An 18,883-nucleotide genomic window follows, 5' to 3' on the forward strand; every position below is an offset into this window, starting at 1 on the left:
GCTCGCGGAATATGTAAGTATTATAATTCTGTGTGTTTTCATGTTGATATTTTTCACAATAGCATTTATGAATTTAAAAATATTATTCACGGCGAAGACTTGCAACCTGAATAAATTTTTTTCTTTGTTTTTAAGTTTAACATATGTAAATTGTATACCTCCTGTATGAAATGGTTAATATTTAGTAAACCAGCACTGCAGATGCCACTAAAATGCTGTTTACAGATGTAATTGGATTTTAGGTTTTCAAATTTTGTTTAGTGTGTAATAACTGTATTCTGCAATCTGTTTTCTGTTTCTGTATCAAAATGTAAAAATAATAATATATGCTACCAATAACTATAAGAAGCAGTTTTATTTTGACTATTGCTAGAATTGTTTGATTTGTTTTTTCCATTGATTGGCACCTAGGCGAATAAATCGTACAGAATTTTTAAAAATTCATAAAATACTTCTCGGTTTGATTTAAAATTTAGTGGAGTCTTTTTTTATTTGACTTATTCTGCGAATTGTAAATGCGAAAGGGTATTTATAATTTTGTTGTTTATGGTAAAATAAAAACCATATTTTATTATGCCGAACGTTGGAGCAAAGAAGCGTAGTGATCTCGTCTCAGTTGATCGAAGGCGAATGACTATTGAAAAAAATGTATGCCCGAAGTTCGCCTGAGATGAAACAGATACAGTGTTTCGCGGAACAAAAATGATGTAAACGCCAAATGCTTTTTATCAATAACTCGTATTCAACTCATATTAAATTAAAAAAAAAATTAATAAAATCGCTATTTAATCCCTGGGCCAAACTAATATAATACAATTATTTCATTTTTGATTCCATAATATTCGCCTTAAAAATTTGACTTTTTGTATCGTATTGTCTATTGAAATAGTGCCAACCATTTAAATTACAGTAAAGGATCAATACATAGTTATATATTTAATCCAAACATCACATACGATAAGTGATTTTGGTTAATGCCCACTCTTAATAAAGGCGTAAGTGAACGTAAATTTATAATAAACGACTGTGTGTTATTTCAAAAAACTTAATACGCCTCTTACCAAATAGTACTTTCCAATAACTCGGAAGCAATTTAATACATCACAGATGACATTTGTATACCATTTTTAACAACGTTGTAAGCCAAAACCAAAATTAATAACTAACACGATAACACAATCAAATCACTGTATATCAGTAACTAAATCAACAATAATATCTTGGATGTAATTGAATAAAATAATCGCAAATAGCTTCTTATCATAAGATTATCACCTTAAAAGGGGAGTCGTTGAAATTCCAATTCCAGTATAGTGATTCGGGTCGCTGGCTGATCCACAATGGCGAATTAATTCGATATTATTCTTACATCGTCTCGACAATATTGTAAGTAACGCGTTTGAGGTGTTTACGTGTTATTGTGTATTGTGAGTGATGGGAAGGTAAAGCCTGGTTAATTCTATAACTAAACTATTTTAATGCATACAGCGAAGTGAAGCGAATTTTATATAGACGTTTTTATTATTTGGGACGATGTTATTGATACTGTGTTAAAAATTCTTAATTTTTATTATGATTATTTAACATCGATGTTTGTGTCGTAGTGGCATAATTTGCAGGAAAGACTAGAGAGAGCTTTTCTCAAAATCGATACCTTTTAATTGGAAAGATATTTTTGTGAATAAAATTGATAGGATACTGAATTCTTATTCGTATGTCTCTTGGATAGATTACTTGATCTCTTTATGTGAAAAATTTTCTATAACATGATGGTAAGGCAAAAGCATCACAATTACTAGTATAGGGTAATTTTTAAGGTGAACTATTAGATTTTAGATATTTATTTTATTTATTTTTTTGTTTCTGTTAAGTATGTTTTTTTCCTTCTGATTGTATTTGTAATATGTATTTTTGCACTTCTACGCCTACCTTATGTAATTTAATTCATGTTTTTTTTTCCTTTACTCACAGTGGTTGTCTGGAAGAAATCGCTCGAAAGCGATAAGCCTAAGTTGCTTTTTATTAAACTATGTTTATTTTTTTTTCTTTAATGTAACGCAACGAAGTGTTAATAATAATAAATAAATAAATAATTTTTTGAGGCCTTGAATGCAAGGGTAGGCAATACAAATGACGTGGTGGGAATGACCTGCTCCTGCTTACATTTATTTACACCGTTAAGATCATAGACTGCTTTATTTATTAAAAAAGTTACGAAAGTAACGTTTTATTTAAATTGATTACTGTTAAAAAATAAACGTGTGGCACTCGGGGACTGCCGCGATAAAGCTATTGCATAGCATTTTTTATCAACCTATGCAATTATAATTGTTTATTTATTTTTTATAAATTTTTTTTCTTTATTTATTTTATTATCAAAAATGTTGGTGGTGGTGGTTTTCGCTTATTTTAATATCAAAAATTTTGGTGGTCGGAGTTATTGTTGTTGAGTGTTAGGTTTTTTCGTTACGCAATTTCTGGATTCGGTCCCCACGCTCAAGGCCCGCGATAAAATGTATGCAATAGCTTAAAATTGTCTTATTCCAATTTTAGTCGATAGAATTTGCCGTATTAAATTTTTCCATTCATCGAGCTTTAATTAAACATAAATAAAAGGCTTTTATTTGTTTCAATGTTAGGTTATATATGTGCTTTCCTTGCGTGAGCCCCTCTTTGAAGGCTTACCGCCGTATCCTTTATACTTCGCTGTTTTTTTCAAATTTTATTCTCCTCCAATTTTATTTTACTTCTGACGCGTGTCGTCATATATCCTGCCCACTTCCATTTTCGTTTTTTCCCGCATAGTTGTTCCACAACCATAATGGCATCCTTCAATCTGGCCGTTTGAATGGAGCCACTCACTTGATTTGTAAACGTACAGATCTGCCAGACGTATGTCAATTACATGTGTGATACTAAACAAGAGTCAGAGCCAACCAGCTTGTTCAATTAGTTGGAAAATCTATACCTATTTCTTCCATTCAACTTCCGTCATATAAATGAATTTCTCATTTAGATAAATATGGAGATTGTCGATAAAATACATTTAATAGATTAGACATTATCGTTTTGTTTCAATTAATTTCTAAGCTCACTTTTCTGCACTTAGGTCATTGTAAATAAAGTAACAATTTTATATGTTGGGCAATTTCGTCGTCAAGATAGAGAGAGTGAGTGCGTTCTCATTATGTAAAGGCAGTCAAATCGAGCCCCATAAATACAGACTGAATAAGTTTCAGAGATAAGGTTTCAGTATTATCTTAAATCAGATTAAATCTAAATACATTTATTCAGTTTCGATGCAACTAGTCACTCAAACCACAAGTCTGGATAAAAACTGCACAAGCATTAAAAGTTATGGATTATGGCATAGTCTGGCTCTTTTATGAATGTTGTTAATGTTTTTGTCAATGCATGCGCTAAGGATGCGTCCACATCTGGTGAATGTGCCGCGAATGTGCAGTTCGCGGGCCGTTTGAAAGCCGCGCGCGTGAAGTCACGGTAATGGTTTGGTGCGCCTCTTTAGTGGAATTCATCTAAGGCTCGTAAAAGGCGCGCATTCAATTCTCGCACTTACAGTTTAATGGTGCGGGGGGAAGGAAGACGCGAGTCGCTAGCACGCCAACCGCGCGCTGTTCGCGTACGGCGTTTTTTTTGCGAGCAAACTGCGCCCGGGCGGCGCAGGATTGGCTCACGAGTTGCACATTCGCGGCATATTCGCCAGATGTGGACGCACCCTTAGCGCATGCATTGTCAAAAACATTGACAAAATTGGTGACAATGCTTGTGCAGTTGTTATCCATACTTGTGGTTTGAGAGCGGACAATATTGCTGAATGGCGAATTTTGTCTGTTTTCGAAATTCTATAACACACATGTATCGAGTATCTTCACGTAATGTTTCGACAAGTAACTCTATCGCGAACATTTTGTATTTGCAAGCAATTGCAAACCGAAGTATATGTTATTTGGGACGCCTTTTATAAAACTCAGATGACTATAGACAAGCTCTCGAAATAAAAAAATAATGTGATTCTAATAACTGAGTCGGTCGATAATTAAGTTTTAAATACTTTTTATACAAATCTCAGTTGGAAAATCCACAATAATTAACTATGCCTTTAATGTTATCAATGCGAGATTACATTGTTACCAATTTCAAACTTCTAACCTATGGTTGATTAAAAATCGATTAGCTAACATCCGTGTTGATAGCAATATCAAAATAAAAACGATATATTGTGATGAAATTGCGTATCTATAAAGAATAGAGTACTTAAGATTTTTAAAGGAAGCTTACCACATGCTTATCTGATGGAGATGGAGAGTTATACGTTGGAGGCCGAAGCCGAATTAGCTCGGAGATTGCAGAGATTGAAACAGCAGTTCCACAATAGTGCGTTGAAAAAAGCGCCTTACGCTAAGTCATTTTCAATGTTAACTTAGCATTCGTTAGAATTTTGGATTTAGTATCAGGGCTTCAGAGAATTGACTGCGAATTGAATAATTGCGGAACGTCGTACGAAGTAACCTAAATTGACTTACTAGTAAAAATTGCAGGTTGATTATAATTATGTTGAAATATGAATTAATTACCTTTCAATAATTTTAGATTAGCTGATAGCGAAGAATTCATAAATTAAAGAATACAACATTAACAGCCGATTGGCGGAGATTTGGCGAACAGTTGTGTTCTGTAAAATTTGTACGTTTAAATTTAACAAATAACAGTTACAATATAACATATGTGACTGAGTATCGCCAACAAAAAACAGTCTTTGTATGTTTTTTGTTTCACTCGTAAATACGCGGAAAGCATGATTACTGCCCCGAGCTTGTTTCGAAATAAAATTTTCCATTTACAATCACCTGCTTTAAAATATGATATTTATATGAAAATATTTTAGTTTTGTACCATAGTTATAATCTACCTTTAACTCACTGAATGGTCCATTGACTGAGTTAATAACCTTATATTTGGTATTAATGACTGTATTTTGACTACTTAAAGGCCTACCGGCTTGAGTTGGCGACTTTCAACTCTGAACGCTTGCGTTCACGACAATACGAACCAATGAACTTTTATTTTGAGCGTTTAATATTTGCTCATGCCGTGTATCTATCATTCCTTACCCGGAATAATCACTGAACTCTGATTGATGAATATCTTCACTTGTTACAGATAAGTCGGTTGCAATGATGTACAGACTGGCCATTGGTGCTATATGTACGTTGTGCGTCTGCGCAGTGACCGCCATCGAAGATTTTAGTAAGTAACCCGTGATATATATATGCAAAAATCAATTTAACGTGAGAGGGCACAGCTAGAAGCAATTTGGTGTGGTCCATATACAATAATATGTCCATATATAAGATAATAAGCGGATACAGATGTTTCTTGTGTCGCTCATGAAAAATAATTCTGTCGTGGATAGCCGTATGCTGGTGAAAGGGTGGACTCGCTAATGCTAAGAGATGCCAGTCTCATGGAATCTGGAGAAGACATTTAGATTTAATCTAGACAAAAAAATGAAATATAAAGAGGATTTAGCGTTGTAATGAAAACGAGCTTACCACATAACTTGAATAGATACCAATCCGTTATTGAATTTTGTTGCCAAGTAACTTCAATAATACTTTTTTTCTGAATATCAGCCAATAGTCCGAATTCTATGTAAAATAGTTTTTATATACAGTGCTTTGTTACGAAACTAGAAAAACCAGACCAATTTCCAATACAACCTTCATCTTTACAATATTAATCTTTTCTATTGGTAATATCTAAAAAGATATTTAGTAAAATACTTTCTGTTACCCATTGTCATGATATGGGTAGACGATTCGACTTTTCTTCTCCAACACGTGAATTGCCTATTATTATATTTAGCTATGTTACACGGTTGATAAAGTCGAATAAAGCCCACGATTTCAATAGGCGAAAATTGTTCCTTTAAGCATATTAAGCACGTATATATTCAGAGTTTAGTTCAAAATCCACAATGTCTGTGTATTAAGTATTAAAATACGTACAGGGAGCTCCAATCAAACTCTGGCATATTTTCTTATTTACCCTAAAAATACGTCGAAAATAAAAAAAATAAAAACGAATTCTCAAAAGTTAAATTAGACTGGGAGAGTTTTTTATTTGAATTCAACAGTGTCAGAAATGGCACAGCGATTTAAACACATATAAGTTACCTTTTGATATTCACTTTGTGCATTCCGGGAAAATTAAAAACTTTCCGTGTTTAAGAAGTACCTATACCATTATTACTAATATTATAATTTATAACCCATTAAAGATTCAGGTAATTGGCTGAAATAATTAACGCTAATGAGCCGTTTTGTATTGTACTTCTACGTACGAGTTCTTCAATATTTTTTTATTAATAGGGCAATGAGCAAAGTTGGGTTATAAGCCATTGGCTGGAAAATGTAGTGTAATGGTGGAAAAGTGATATATTTCAGTATCAGAGTTAGGGATTAACAAAGCAAACAGATTATACGAACAGTTGTAGTTCAATATTAATATGAGACTCTATGAAATGTGTTGTATGTGTATAGTGTAGAAATTGTATTGTTTTGAAAGTTTGTACAAATTGATTTTTAATTCTGTAGTTGTTATATCAGCTAAGAGATGGCATTGTACAAATTGTTAAATAAATTAAAACGCGATTATCAACTAATGTCGTGAATAAAAAGTCTGATAGTGAAAGTGTGTTTGTGGTACATTCTGTGGGGGATTTAGTGGTCTCTACACTTTTAATGATTTAAAAAAAATGTGAGTAAAACTTTATTGATTAGGAAACTTGTATAATTATTTAAAATATTACTTTATCAGAAAACCGTTTTAATTGAATGTGAGTGACAATGTCACGTTGCCATGAAAATTTGAACATATCAATAAAATTTTCATTAGATGCAAAATTACAAAAAAAATAAGAAATAATAAGCACGTATAAGAACTTAGGATTAGTTCTTGAAATAATTTCGTTACAAAATAAATATCGGTATCAGAAGCAACAAAATCCCATATTAATTTTCAAAACATGATCGAGTATTGATGTTAGAAAATAATTATTAAAAATATACATCTAAACATGGTAGAATATTTTTTTTAAACTTATAAATACTTTGAAAGTATTATAATGAATTACAGTTACTTTTAATTATCGTAAAAATTGTAAATCGAAGGTGTTTCTTTGGAACCTGCATCACTGGTCTGAAGATTTTCTTCGATCAATCAAATACACATTATTTTTAATTTTGCATCAAATTTTTTGGAAATAACATATCAGAATAGGTTTTCCTAATCACATAGATCATTATCACTCAAGGTGCCGTACTCAACGATAGAACCGTTCCACTTTATCTTTAGCCTTGTTGTAAACTAGTCGAGATATTACTGACTATGCACAATAAATAATCATACAATTATTCCTTCTCTGCGTCTGTTTTGTTTACTTAATGACAGTGCGACGCATTAACGAAAACCCTTTTATATTTTGGTCAAGGTAATGCTTACGAAATATATATTTACGTTATTCAGTGTAATGATAAGGCTATGGATGAGATGAAATTCGGTTGTATTGTTTACGTATTAGTATGGAGAACATAATTCTAGACTGTTATGAAAACATGAGATGTTATCTAAAACTCAAAAAAAGCTACTTAAAATAAATCGCAGTAATAATAATTATATCTACCTTACGCGATAGAACAATTTTTTTACTATTATTTTGAAGTTTGAAAAACGCATGAATCGACCACGAGTATAATCTACTCTCCTTCTTGGCAGATACAAGCAGCGAAGTTGTGTATGTAACAAGAGTTAATAAGAATGGTGACGTCGAATACATAAGCGAAGACCTGATGCGTCGGCTCGATGAGGAGGCTGTGAACTGGCACTGGACACCTTGGATCCGAACAAGAACGCAGGTTGTCGAGAAATATGTGACAGATGTTACTTGTTTCAGTGAAAATTCAGTTGACAGTTTTCCGCCTGGAATCTTTGATGGTAAGGGCAATGCAATTCGGCGCTGACATCTGTAAAGTCATTGAACAATGATAGATTTAATAACGCAGACCAGTAAAATTTACTTTTTCTTTTGTTTTTGGTGAACCATTAACTATTTACAAACGACTCCTTGTCCGTTATTATCACATCAGTTTTGGTAGGCCTTATTGATATACATAATAAAAAAGATATATTCTATAACATTAATTAAATAAAAAAACCAAACACATTCGAAATTATCTATTTAACGTATGTATAAAAAAAACACAGTTATTTTTCTAATGCCAATGCCGTGTTTCTGGTCCTTCACCTCCACTCACTTCTTCTTCACTCCACCCATTCTCTATAAAAGGCTGCTTTTTTAGGTATTCCGTAGGCTCGTTTCTCTAAAAAAAAACAAAGTATTAAGCAGGTAACTATGCTTGTCTTTCTGTTCCCACTTTAATGAAATTAATAATAACGCTATTAACAGGATAGGTAAAAATGAAATTTTCTTATTGACGGCTTATTAGATAGATAGATATTCCTAAGCTGTTTCGGTATTATGGACCTTATCATTCTATATACATATAATTTTATTAAAGTAAAGATAAATGTGTACACTTTATTATTAATTATATTATTTACTAATAAATAGCCACTATAGAAAAGAACCAATTGCAGCGTTTTTACAAAGTAATTTCCTGTCGTCTTTTATCGCAGCGAAAACACAATTTAACAGACAGAGACAAGACAAAGACGAATAAAACTTCTTACGACGGGTCTAAACGCATATTTATTACACTACTTACACTCGATGTCTCGGTTGCATTCTTGGTATATGTATTTATATAAAAGAATGTTTTTATACCTATTGGTAATATATAAATATTAATGTAAATTATTTATTTGTTATAGTGGTTATATATAAATAATTTAAACAAATGTTTCAATATCAACTCTTTTATCAATATAGCTACACGCATTTTAACGTCGATAAATCTAAATTTACATTTATTGCCGGCGCTGGTACTCTTTAACAAATATTATTTTAATAGCGACAACGATCCTAACGTTTTTGTATCCAAGTTTGATTCAAGAACAACTCTTAATATAGGTTAATAAAATTGTCTTTCTGTCACTCCAATCCAAGGTTTTGTTTAACAAGGTGCTCATAAACCTGCGGCCATGAGATGACATCTCGTTATATTACTAAGAAAACTCAGTAAAAGTATTTTCTTACAGATGCACAACTGCGACAGGGTGGATTCATGTTATACGTTCTTTTTGGCCTCTACGCGTTCACATTGCTGGCTATTGTGTGCAATGACTACTTTATCCCCTGTGTGGAACTTATTTGCGAAGATCTGAAGATACCACAGGTATGTTAAACTATTACTGTATAATTGATTATTAGGATTGTAGGTACGTATACCCTTTATATGGTTTAGCAGAGCTTTTCCCCCATACTAAAACTCGGAAGCAAAACGACAAACAGATTTACGCCTTGTATTTTTTAGAATAGATAAATCACCACTTATGACCCCAGGTATGTACTGTTTGTTAATGAATCACGTTTGTATCTTGATAAAATATGTATCGTAGTACAAACACAATAAATAGTTGTATTGTTCTACTTTCGTGATTTCTGCTGTTCCTCTTTCGTATTTGAGACCCAAAATAAAATCCTAGTGTAGTATTAAATGTTTGTGGCTACGTGTGCAGCTCAACTTTCTATTAGTCTTCGGTAAAGGACCAATTCGACTTAGGGTCCTTCAAGAAAAGAGCGTACCAATTCTTAAAAGGTGCCGGCCTTTTACTACTACGCACTCGCGAGCCCTCTGGCATTGAGAGTGTCCATGGGCAGCTTTATCACTTAAAATCAGGTGAGCCTTCTGCCCGTTTTCTCTCTGTTCTATAAAAAAAAGGAAAACATCGTAAGTACATTCGAAACCCAATCGACACAAAAAGATTCAAGGAAACGGATACAGATGAAGCGTATTTTTGGCACGAGTACGTCGGATCGAAAATATTTGTAACAATCGTAATATTTAAATGTAAATTGCCTATTGGTTTTTCCTTGACATCGGATTTTCCTAATCGTATTATAATGTTCAATTTATTATCCTGCTTATGGAATTTCCCTAGGAGATTAACTGCTAATATTGCTTTGGGTTAACGCCTTTTAACCCTATTACCTCAATTAACTCGATTATTTATATCGTTGATCTTAAGTTAAAGGAGTGACCGCGACAGGCTCCGCCCACCGAAACTTTTAAGCTTGAAACGAAGCGGGCGAATGGATCAGATTTGCCAACTTTTAAATGTTAGATTCGTATTATTATCATGCTCTATTTAAAAAAAAACACAAAAATTTGTGTCATTGTGTAGTCTAAATTTTCATGAATTGTTTCCGATGCACGATGCATTAATATAGGCATGACCTCCCTATTATTTGTTAATACGATTTAGCGAGTTAATTATAGACGTAGCCAAGTCTAGCTAAGTTTGGATAGTTTTTGTTAAGAAATGTACAGACCTCATTTTCCAAGTACAAATAATTTATAAAATAAAAATAAAATATGTTTATTTTGGAACATAAGATCATCAACGTATCACTTATTCCACGTCATTAAATTTAAACCTGTTGGCATCCCTACTTATCGGCAAAGAAGACAGAGGGTGTAGGCCGAGAGAAAAAGCCGGCGTAAAAAACTCTCGGTTTTTTTATTTTTAAAAAAGCAAATCATCAAACAACACTTCTTATAAAACAAATATCGCAAATTAATTAGTACACTTTTATCAACTTAGTAATCGCTAACTTTATAGTAAGCCTTTTTACACAGCTTTTCTTTGATATTTTTCTTAAATTTATTAAATGGGAGAGATAAAAGAGCCTCTGTTATTTTATTAAATCAGAGTATCCCTTTTCCCAAAAAAGAATTACTAACTTTAGATAGTCTAGTACGGGGAAATTGCAGCCTGCGTTTGTTCCGATTGTTAACATTATGTGTATGTTCTATTCTAGTAAACTTATCACTATTTTTGTACACATAATATTTTCATAAATATATTGCCAGGTAAAGGTATATTAATTTCCGTTAATGTATCTCTCAGAGAGTCATTAAGCTGTGAATGTAACTAAATTAAACAAGTCTAGCTGTATCGACAGTGAGTGAGCGAATTTTTTAACCGCCAAGCTGCAGAACCACTGAAGTTTTGAATCCATGGTGATTCCAAGAAATACAGTTGTATCATTCAGATTCAATTCCTCATTATTTATAATTCGTCTTGTATCCATAACCCTTGCATTTTTTGCACAAAATTTAATATATAATAAATATTTATTAAATAATTTATAGATTTATTATGTAACGCTTTATTGATAAAATAGAAAGAGAAATAAATTTTGTATCACATTTTAATTGGAACTTCCGTTTATTAACAAAGTATTCCATTAAGCTCAAGAATAACGAGAAGTTAAGGGAAAGCAACTAGATAGTTTAATTCAATAAGCTTTTAATTAGAACTTCTTAGAAAAGTGGATAATTGTACAATAATACTAAGAAAATATAATGGTACACAAACTAGACTTACATTTTACGATATTCTATATTTTATAGCAATATTTTTTCTAATTAAGTTCGAAAGACAATTAAAATTAATATAGGCAGGACACACGGTTGAAAAAAGTAACGAATAAAGACTGCGTTCAGGGTTCAATAAGGAGACCAACAATGTGGAATCTAATATTGGACCCATTCCTACAGGACTTGCGAAATGGTAGTGAGTACATCCAGGCTTTTGCGGGTGACATCGTTTTTTCTCGCAGTGGATTTGGATGCTAGACTCACATTCAACAGACATGTGAACAGAAGGTTACAATGATACTGGATTTTTATCTAAAGAATCTGCTAAGGCTCGCATGTCCTCAATGCATCATGTCGCTAATATATACAAATAAATATTTGAATATTAAATTCGTATTGTTATTTTTTGTAACAGAATGTGGCGGCAGCAACATTTATGTCAGTCGCGACGTCATGCCCAGAATTCTTCGTGAACGTGATTTCGACCTTCCTTACACAGTCTGATATGGGAATTGGTACTATTGTCGGTTCTGCTCTGTTCAACATTCTTGGTGTTGCGGCTATAGGAAGCCTGGCTGCTAGAACGGTAAGTTCCTTTATGCATTTATGATAAGCGTGGAGATTAGACGTAGTAATTTTTACTTTATTAAACAACCTTTTGTTCATTTTTTTTACAACTAACACCGCATACGAACGGAACAAAATAAACGAATTTTCGGCCTTGAAAAGCTAACTGAAAAGTAAATATATTTTTCAAGAAAATATACAACAAAATTTAAGATGAAATTCAAAGTCAAACTGATATGAATATAAAATCCAATGTGTTTTTGCCTTCGGACTTTTTAAGCTGTCTTGACTCCAACTCTCAATTACGTTCTGGGAAATCTTATTTTACTTTTCTCGTATTATGCTTCACTACACCCGGTAAATCTTTGTTTTATTTAGTCTTATAAATAGTCTGACCTTACACCAACTTATTGATAATAAATGATAGCACAAATAATACGTACAATATTTTGTTATGGAAACTTAGACACGCATTGTATTCGGGCGTATTTAAACTAAATGGATGCACAAAAATAAGTACATTCATACGCAAAGAAGAATCGTGACATTGGGATGGCGTCCATCGTCTACGAAACAAAGGCTTACCAGTCATAGAATTTTCAGGTCATTAAAGAGAGAGAAGGGCCGCTCTAAAAATAAATTTATTTTTAAAAGATTGTTGTTTTTTTTGTTGTTGGTTTTAATGTTAAATTTCAGTTTACTTCAGTTTTTTTAATGTATCTTCGTCTATTAATGTACTTGCTTGTTTTCTATTTATATACATATATTTTTTATCTATGTAATCTAATGGCCTTAGTAATCTTATAATATGTATAAGATAGAACACTGCTAGATTTCTTATAATGTATTAAATAACTATACTAATCAATTCAACTACATAGATATGTAAAATAAATTAGATAAGTTTATATTTTCGCATGACATGCTTTGCAAGTCGTTGGAATAGAAAGCTTGCCTAGTCGTTAGCGAATAGAAATATTTTTATTCAATCGAATAATATTTAAATTTCTCTATATTTACATATATTCATATAACCATCAAAAATTAATTCTGAATTATGGCGCTTGCACTATGGTCTGTATTTTCACATCCTGTGAAAATTCAGCCGCGACCTTATAACCCACCAGAGACAAAGCATAGATTAAACATTGAATAAAAAATGCCATTCTATCCGAGTTTAGGCCTGAATGCTCTAAGACTAGATTATATTACTGGAAATATTCAAATTTCAGCCTATCAAGATCGATCGTCGGCCTGTAACAAGAGATGCATTAATTTATATGATCAATGTAAGCGTACTAGTGGTTATCGTATGGGATGGAGAGGTCATATGGTATGAAGCTCTCGTTCTAGGGCTCTTATATATCGTATATTTCTTCGTGATGTTCAACAGTATGAAGATATTTGCACTCTATGATAAAATAGTTGGATGCTGCTGCCGAAGGCCCGAATGTAAGTAGCTTTGAATTTACTTAACATCATACATTAATTATATAATATTATTTAATTGTAGCGTTCGACCTAATCACATCGTCATTAATTAATTTGCACTCGGTAAAAAATTGGCGAAACTTTCGCTTCCTTGTGCCATTTTAAAACTTTTATTCCTCCTAATTTTCGTATAGTTAAAATAAAAGTATTGCAAATAATTATTTCAAGGCATTTGAGCGATTTATGACCACTATGTAGTACATAAGTAAAATGCATATGATACTTACATATGTCAATTATCAAAACTATTGGGACGAAAATTGTTATTCTTCATAAGTCTAGAGCCTCTCTATGCCATTCATAGACATGCAACATAACTGTTAGACAATGTATGAGTGATGTCACCTCGGTAGTCTGATGCACGAACAATATCAGTAGGTATTACATGAAATCGTAGAATTTCGCGCAATTACCTTGTCCGTGACTTTAGTAGTAGGAAATTATAATCTTAATCTCTAAATCTTCACGTATCGATGTAATTTATTTTAAAATATCTTATCTATATCCCAAGCTATCGCGTAAGATTATCGTTTTTTCCGGGTTAGTACTGGAGGTGCTTCAAAGGAAGGCTCATAAGGTCCTTATTGTATTTTCTTTGTAAGAATTTTATGTAATAGGTACTTTTATTTTTAAGTCTTTGAATTTTGTTGATAGCATGCAAGATTGAAATAATTACGAGAGAAATTCTTCCATTTTATTTACGGGACTTGAGTTGTTTAAGTTTCTTGGTAAAATTTATTATATATTTCTGACGTTTACTGAAATACGTTAAGGAATATTATAAGGAATCTTAGATAAATTAAAAATATACAATATAATTTTAAACACGATTACTGATAATTCTAGTGACGACTTACAATATCAGTCTGCATATAATAAAAAGAATAGTTTAACTGCTTTGCTTTCGTGTTGAGCAAAATGGTAATTAAATCACTAAATACCCAAAGTGAAACATAATTACTACTCGTATGACGATGACGTATGCAACTCTTATCTCGGAAGTCGTTGGTTTGGTCTTCGATGCACCAATTGACTTTCCATGTGTCTCAAGCACAAAATGCTGATCACCTACTTTCTTATTAGAAAAAACAAATGAACGCAACACAGATATAGATCTAACACCCAGACCGTGATTAATTCATTGTTTTAAATTATAGTAATCTATATTACACAGAAAGTAGACACTCAAACTATAAAGAAGAGACGTTTTCTATGTATTGATGCTCGGTTAAGTGTAAATAAATTAATATTATATGGAATTTCGGTTTTTAGAATTAAGAATGTAATTAATAGCTTATCAAATAATTACATTGATTTAAAAAATGTTTGTAGATCTTTGATCAGAATTTTGTTCTAGATGTCGTCAACGAAGTGGACAAGTCAACTGAAGATGGAATTGATAACAAAGCTTATAGCACTGATAATATTTCAAATGGAAATACTGTTACGGACAAACAGATTGAAGAAAAAGGTAGTGTTTACTTACAGAATTAATTGACTGTCTTTTATACCTGGAATGTACACATAACGACCTGATGTTTTTACACGATAAATGCATCAGTAATATATAAATTGGTTTAAATGACTGCCCTGACTTACTGTCGCTTTTACTATTTCACACCCCCTTTTCCTAAATATTTTATATTCGTTGGTATAATACAAACTATTTACATAACTCAGTCATATATCAACAGTGTATGTACCTTCAGATTATAACACAAATTACCAACAAATATATTTATTTGATTTAACAAAAAAATGTTCAAAAATATTATGAAAAACTCTGGTTTCCTTTGTTTCATATAATGGTTTTTCCTCTTTTATTTTAAATGTATTATAATAATGACTGCATTTTTAAGTTTAATATAAATGTTTGTTGTATAGTAATAATTGTTAACTGTGTTACATGTTTATGTTTCATGTTTTTGTGTATAATGTAATTGTTTAGATTACAGTATAATAAGTAGCTGTGGGATTAATTATATAAGAAAATAAATAAGTCTAAAAATATTGGGTATATAAAGTACACGAGTATAATTTAAGGGTTTAATTTGAAGGCCCATTTGATATGCATATTGTACTCCAAAAAGAGACAGTATTTTTTTTTTACATTTAACGTTAATCTTGTAACTTTAAATGAGTGAAAAGTGTGAAAAGTTTAACTAAGTACAGAAGTGTGAAGAATATGTTCAGAATCGGATTAGCGGAAATGTATTGTAACAATTAGGTTTTGGTGTCAGTTCTTTGACATTTTTCATCGAAGCCTTGACGAAGTATCTACTTCAGATTGTTCTAGGATGTACATGTTAATGGTAATCTTTTTTCAGTTGAAGGAAAACCAGCAAAATCATTATTCAAATTTCCAAGTAAAAAATCGCTCATATACAGAATATGGTGGCTTTATAGCTGGCCTCTAAGACTAGTGTTATCTTGCACAATACCCTCACCAGTTACTCACAGGAGGCTTTATCCGATCTCATTTATTATGTGTATTGTTTGGATTGGTGGAAATTCGTACTTCGTGTCCTGGAGTATGACAGTCATAGGTAATTGAAGTACCCCCTTATTAAAATTATCTTATTTAACGTTATGTTAACATAATTTGTCAGAAAAAGTGCAGATGTAGTATCGATATTTTTTGTTAGTTTAATATATAATTCATATTTTTAATGATATTTGTAAATTGCTCTTAGCGTTTGTAAATTAATTAGTTTCATAAACATTGCAAGATCGCCAAGTGGAATAATACATTGCTATGAAATTCCAACCGTTAATTTCGTTTATAATGTTTCTAATTCTAAATAAACAATATTTTTATGTTTCTAAAAAAATATAGTATACAAATTTCATATTCTTCAAAGTATCGTTTTAAAAATCACGATGTTTTAAAATTAAAATGATTCTCGATTAAGCAATCCAACAAATACAGTTATATTTTAGACGTTATAAATCACATCTATAGATTTGCGTGATTAAGTAATTTTAACATAGTGTCTAGGAGGAAAGAAAATTGATCGAAGTTACTTAGTGCCCCGATAATTGTCTAAAGATAGTTTTTCCTATTATTATTTCTCAACCAAGTAATACTGATTATAAGTTATAAGTACCTGCACTTATCGCAAGTGTTTGTCAATACTTAAAGCTAATTATAATGGCCTTATTATAAAAAATGAGAGCAGTTCGGGAAATTTGTTTTGTCCTTCAAGAAAATGATCGTATTAATTCTTAAAAAGCCGGCAACGCACTCGCGAGTCCTCTAGAAAATACTTATTAAATTGATTGCGAAAATTATCGTTGGAGCCAAGAAAGGAGTGTGGACTGAGCCAGTTAATTTCGTACATTCTATGTCTTTAAAGAACTGATAGTAAATTTAGAATCGTTCGATTTTAAACTCATGTTTTGCATGGCGTCATTACAAAACAATTTATTTTTTACCAGTCGCATAAACAGTTTGCATTGGCATATATTATAATTATTTTACAGGGCACACGTTTCTAATTCCGGATTCGGTAATGGGAATGACGTTTTTAGCCTTCGGTGGATGTCTGCCAGAGGCATTGTCCATCTACATAATGTCCCGACGAGGTATGTACGCAAGATAGGAGAGGCTTTGATTGAGTAAATCAATAATTTAGATATTAACGTGAGAAATTTAAGGAACCTTCGAGAAAACTTTTAGTTTCTGGTAACTGTCAGATTTTTTTATTAAGCAGCTTAACTGTGTATTCTTAAGAAATTTTATGGCTTCCTTGGACATCTCGCTTCACACAAACAGAAAATATATTGTAAATTGGTCATTTCGAATTTAGAACTTTTTATGATAGCAATAAATATGTAATACTATCCAAGGTAATGTAATCAAATTTCACGTTCAAGGAATATAAATATCACTGTTATCGAAGTAATAAAACCTTATGATAACTGTCGTCAAACTGCGATTAATTTTTAATTAACCTCATAACAATGATTACACATTATCTATGCTCTGCGATACTTCGTTGCAACAGCGAATTTTACTATGTCATTGTGGTTATGTTCCCCAGACTTGCCATGCATGCATGGTAGGTATTGCATTTGCATTGAATCACACTGTTTGGCTCTGCGTAATTATGTATGTATAATTTAGTATCTAAGCACTTATTACAAGTGTTATACGTCATTTATTAACTGACTTACGTACCTCTTCGCAATGTTTTGTTATTAAAATGCCCGTGATTTTGAACTATAAAGATTATGTTGTTATAGGTGAAGGTGGCATCGGTGTTTCCAACGCTTTGGGAGCAAATTCCTTGGCAATACTCTTCGCTCTTGGTATGCCATGGATGATACAAACCCTGACATTCCTCGTTCAGGGCTCGGAGACCACATCTGTATACATTAACTCGGCGGGCATAGATTTCGTGGTGGCCTCTCTGCTCATAGCCGTAGTTGTGCTTTGGGCAGTCTTGTACATTGGCAAATTCCACATGCGCAGAAGTGTGGGCATTGTTCTTATTTGCCTTTACTTTGCATTTATTACGTTTGCAATTTTATTAGAAATGGAAATTATTTTGCCATCTGCTTCGATTTGTTGATGAACAATTCAGTTTTAATTAGATCGTGTTATACTTGTAAAACGACGGCTTTGTTTCTGTTATTAATAATACTATGCGTAGAGTTAACAAAAATAAATATTTTTACGTAATGAATTTATTAATACGCGTTGCCTGGTCGGATTTGTAAATATTGTATAGTAATTGTTAAGTTTAACAAATTTAATTTGATACCCGAGGCTAAGAATGTATAGCATGTAGGAAGAAATACTTTGCGACAGGTGACACGCGGCGATCACGCGATGTCTATAATCCATACTGATGCTTGGACTTGGTAAATCACTCCATATTTGTTTGGATATGATAAGTCATCATTGTGGTCGTCCAGAGCCTAGTATTTTTGTCCAGAGAGAATGAGTGGTTATCATCGATGGTCACTGGTTAATCCATCATAAACAGGCGATTATTAAATGCGCATTCTCTATCGCTCGTTATATGTTATGCAACTTTGCTTTAATAAATGGAGGAATTTAAGAAGATCTGATTAAACGTATGAGAAGGATTAAATTGATCGAATGTTCTCGATCATAGGTTGTATTGTCTTGTTTTATCATGGATAGATTTCAAGACCTCGATTGTTAAAGGAAAATATATTTCTCCCAAAAAAATGAAAGAAATAAAAATATTCTTACTTTTTTGTGTTTAATT

General features: G+C 32.1%; 1 protein-coding gene across 2 annotated transcripts; it reads left to right on the forward strand.

Annotated features, from left to right (window-relative positions):
- Positions 1–1,264: 1,264 nt before the first annotated feature.
- LOC110997556 (sodium/potassium/calcium exchanger 4) lies at positions 1,265–18,869 on the forward strand. 2 transcript variants are annotated; one of them, XM_022265776.2, is made up of 10 exons: positions 1,265–1,386; positions 5,182–5,268; positions 7,798–8,016; positions 9,241–9,377; positions 12,001–12,171; positions 13,385–13,604; positions 15,001–15,114; positions 15,971–16,189; positions 17,127–17,228; positions 17,889–18,869. In XM_022265776.2, the coding sequence occupies exons 2-10, from the start codon at positions 5,196–5,198 to the stop codon at positions 18,215–18,217; spliced, it is 1,584 nt and encodes a 527-aa protein (XP_022121468.1). In that variant the 5' UTR covers positions 1,265–1,386; positions 5,182–5,195; the 3' UTR covers positions 18,218–18,869. The 2 variants fall into 2 exon arrangements, with proteins under 2 accessions (XP_022121468.1, XP_022121469.1); XM_022265777.2 differs by having other exon boundaries at positions 1,298–1,442.
- The last annotated feature ends 14 nt before the right edge of the window (positions 18,870–18,883 follow it).

The sequence above is a fragment of the Pieris rapae genome, chromosome Z, assembly GCF_905147795.1.
Source record: "Pieris rapae chromosome Z, ilPieRapa1.1, whole genome shotgun sequence".
Lineage (NCBI taxonomy): Eukaryota > Metazoa > Arthropoda > Insecta > Lepidoptera > Pieridae > Pieris > Pieris rapae.